This window comes from Nanorana parkeri, unplaced genomic scaffold (genome assembly GCF_000935625.1).
Source record: "Nanorana parkeri isolate BGI_ZX_2015 unplaced genomic scaffold, ASM93562v1 scaffold317, whole genome shotgun sequence".
NCBI classification, from domain to species: Eukaryota; Metazoa; Chordata; class Amphibia; order Anura; family Dicroglossidae; genus Nanorana; species Nanorana parkeri.
In genome coordinates, this window is record NW_017306585.1 from 1,046,989 (window position 1) to 1,049,388 (window position 2,400).

Consider the following 2,400-nt stretch of genomic DNA (forward strand, 5'->3'; position numbering starts at 1 on the left):
GCGTATCGGAGAGGGGGGGGGGGACACGGCGGGTACAGCTGGCTCTGCCTCTAGATAGGCAGAGCCAGTTGTCACTCACGCAGCTGGGCAGATCCAGACATAATTGTCAGGATCCGCTTCAGCTGCGGCGTCTCAGTATACCGCGAGCAGTAGCTTAGGGTGACGGGAGGACGCTAGTTTGTGTCCTCCCGTTACCCTAAGGAGAACTATGGGGAAAAGACTTAACCCCATAGTTCTCCTTTAAAGCAGAATTAAACTCTCATTTTCTACACTAACTAAAAAGCTACCAAAAAGGTAAAAACTTGCCTTTGACTCTGCTGCTCGCTCCTGTTTGAAGATCTGCAGCTTCTCGAGCAGCCGTGCAGGAGTATGAGAGCGGGCGCATGTGCAGCAGAGATCTTCAGCGGGGAGAAGAGGAGAGACACAGTGGAGGTGAACGCACGCAGCCGGGAGCATGCACGTTGGGCACACACTGTGGGACACGAGGATTCTTATACGACGAGTATAGTCCAAAACCTATATTTTAACACAAAAAGTAGGGGGTCGTCTTATACGCCCAGTCGCCTTGTACGGTGGCAAATACGGTATATATATATATATACTATATAGATATATATCTATATCTATATAGATATATATCTATATATTGTACATATACACATTTTTTCAATCTATTGAACATAGGAAAAACCACCATAGTGGTTAGATGTTTGAAAGAACTTCGTACGAAAGAATGTTCATTCTGCTTTCTTCTAGTTGATGGAGTCAAATCAAGGATTGATGGAGTGATGAAAAAACACGAAGGAGCAGGATGGAAATTGTTCTCAAATTAACAAAATTGTAACAGTGAATGTGGGTTTCATTTGGTAAACTCCATTCATTCCAAACTTGAATGCTAAAATCAAACGAAATTTCAACCGACATTCGTCAAGTGTCTGATGGCTTTATCAGGGGGTAATGACAGATCTTTCATACAAACATTCGTTTGGAAATATATTAGTGTATGGCCGGCTTTAGTGAATCATACATACAGTACTGTATGTATGACACACAGATTGAACTGGATGGACCTGCGTCTTTATTCATCTGCAAAAACGAAGTAACTCCATCTTTCCGAACATGTTTCATGTTCCACCTACAGTATACTCAGGTGAAACATGTTCAGCTTTACAGCCCCTCAAACATAGGATTTGTGAATGAAAAGACCACAAGACTGCCACAGTGGCAGAGGGACTTGTATTTCTTAATGGAGTACAAGTGTGGTGACACTGCAATTGTAGTCCATTGACAGTTCCTACAATCCCTTGGTACAAACAGGCGCTGGAGGGAATAGTCTGCAGAAGCCTGACAATTGCACCCGTGATCCTCTAATGGTGCTGGCAATGCTTTGAAACCTCCAATACAAAAACAAAAAAATAATAAATGCACTTTTTTTGTTTTTATGTGTGTGTGGATTCATTATTATTTTTTTCCTTTATGACTATCTACATAGTAGAATGAGAAAAGTAAGGTGTATTTATGCTGGATGTCATTGCTGTCATCTCATTAATGTCCAGAAGTGTGCACAGGGGAGGGTGTGTTCTAATCTGACAAGCCGTCAGCAGCTACCAGTCAGCCTCTTGTGTCCTCATGGCTTACGCAGGCGGGTCCCCTATTAAATGGAAGCGGGCAGTGTGGCAGAGCAGAGCAGGGGATGCCAGGCTGTGGAGTGCAGTCATGTTACACTGGAATGAGGAAGTGGAGTGGAAAGGGGCGGGGCTACGAGCCGAGTTTCATCCCGCAGCGTCTCTGCGAGCAGCACATGGAGCATCAGCCCGGGACTGGGAGAGCTGTGTACTGGCAGCCCACGGGAGAGCAGGTAAAGCTCACACACACTCAGCAATGCACAGCTCTCCGACTCACCTCTCTACACTGAATTCTGTCTATTAACTTCACAACACATGAGCTGAAGCGAACTGCTACTGACACATGTGTACAACCTGTTTATAAACAGGTATAACACACAATATAAAATGGGCATGTCATGGAATGGGTTTCTGTCAGTCATGTGCACATCGTCGCCATGGGGTTTGTGGCATATCGCGATGCACATGAAGAAGGTTTGGAGTATGTTTATAAACACAAAAGTCATTGTCACTTGTTTAGGATACATTTGTCTTACTTGTAGATAATGTTCAATATTCCTGCAGCTAACAGTTACATTATCCTTATTGCTTCATGACGTCAAATATCTACTGTGCTTATAGGACAAGTACAGTCTGGATAGGAAGGGCTGGAGAAAGTTACTCCAAACATTTTATTGTTTTTTTCTTTATTTTATTTTTTTACAAATACTGAAGAGAGAGAGGTACACAATGTGCCAAATTTACACCATGCATAGATATATACAAAAATCTTAAA

The 2,400-nt window shown here is 43.0% G+C and overlaps 1 protein-coding gene across 1 annotated transcript in view; it reads left to right on the plus strand.

The window, feature by feature from the left end:
- The first annotated feature begins 1,716 nt into the window (after window positions 1-1,716).
- IKZF1 (IKAROS family zinc finger 1) overlaps window positions 1,717-2,400 on the plus strand; it is a 133,952-nt gene continuing 133,268 nt past the window's right edge. The window contains exon 1 of the mRNA XM_018558053.1: window positions 1,717-1,858. Coding sequence (XP_018413555.1) covers window positions 1,717-1,858 — 142 coding nt within the window. The remainder of the gene's footprint in view (window positions 1,859-2,400) is intronic.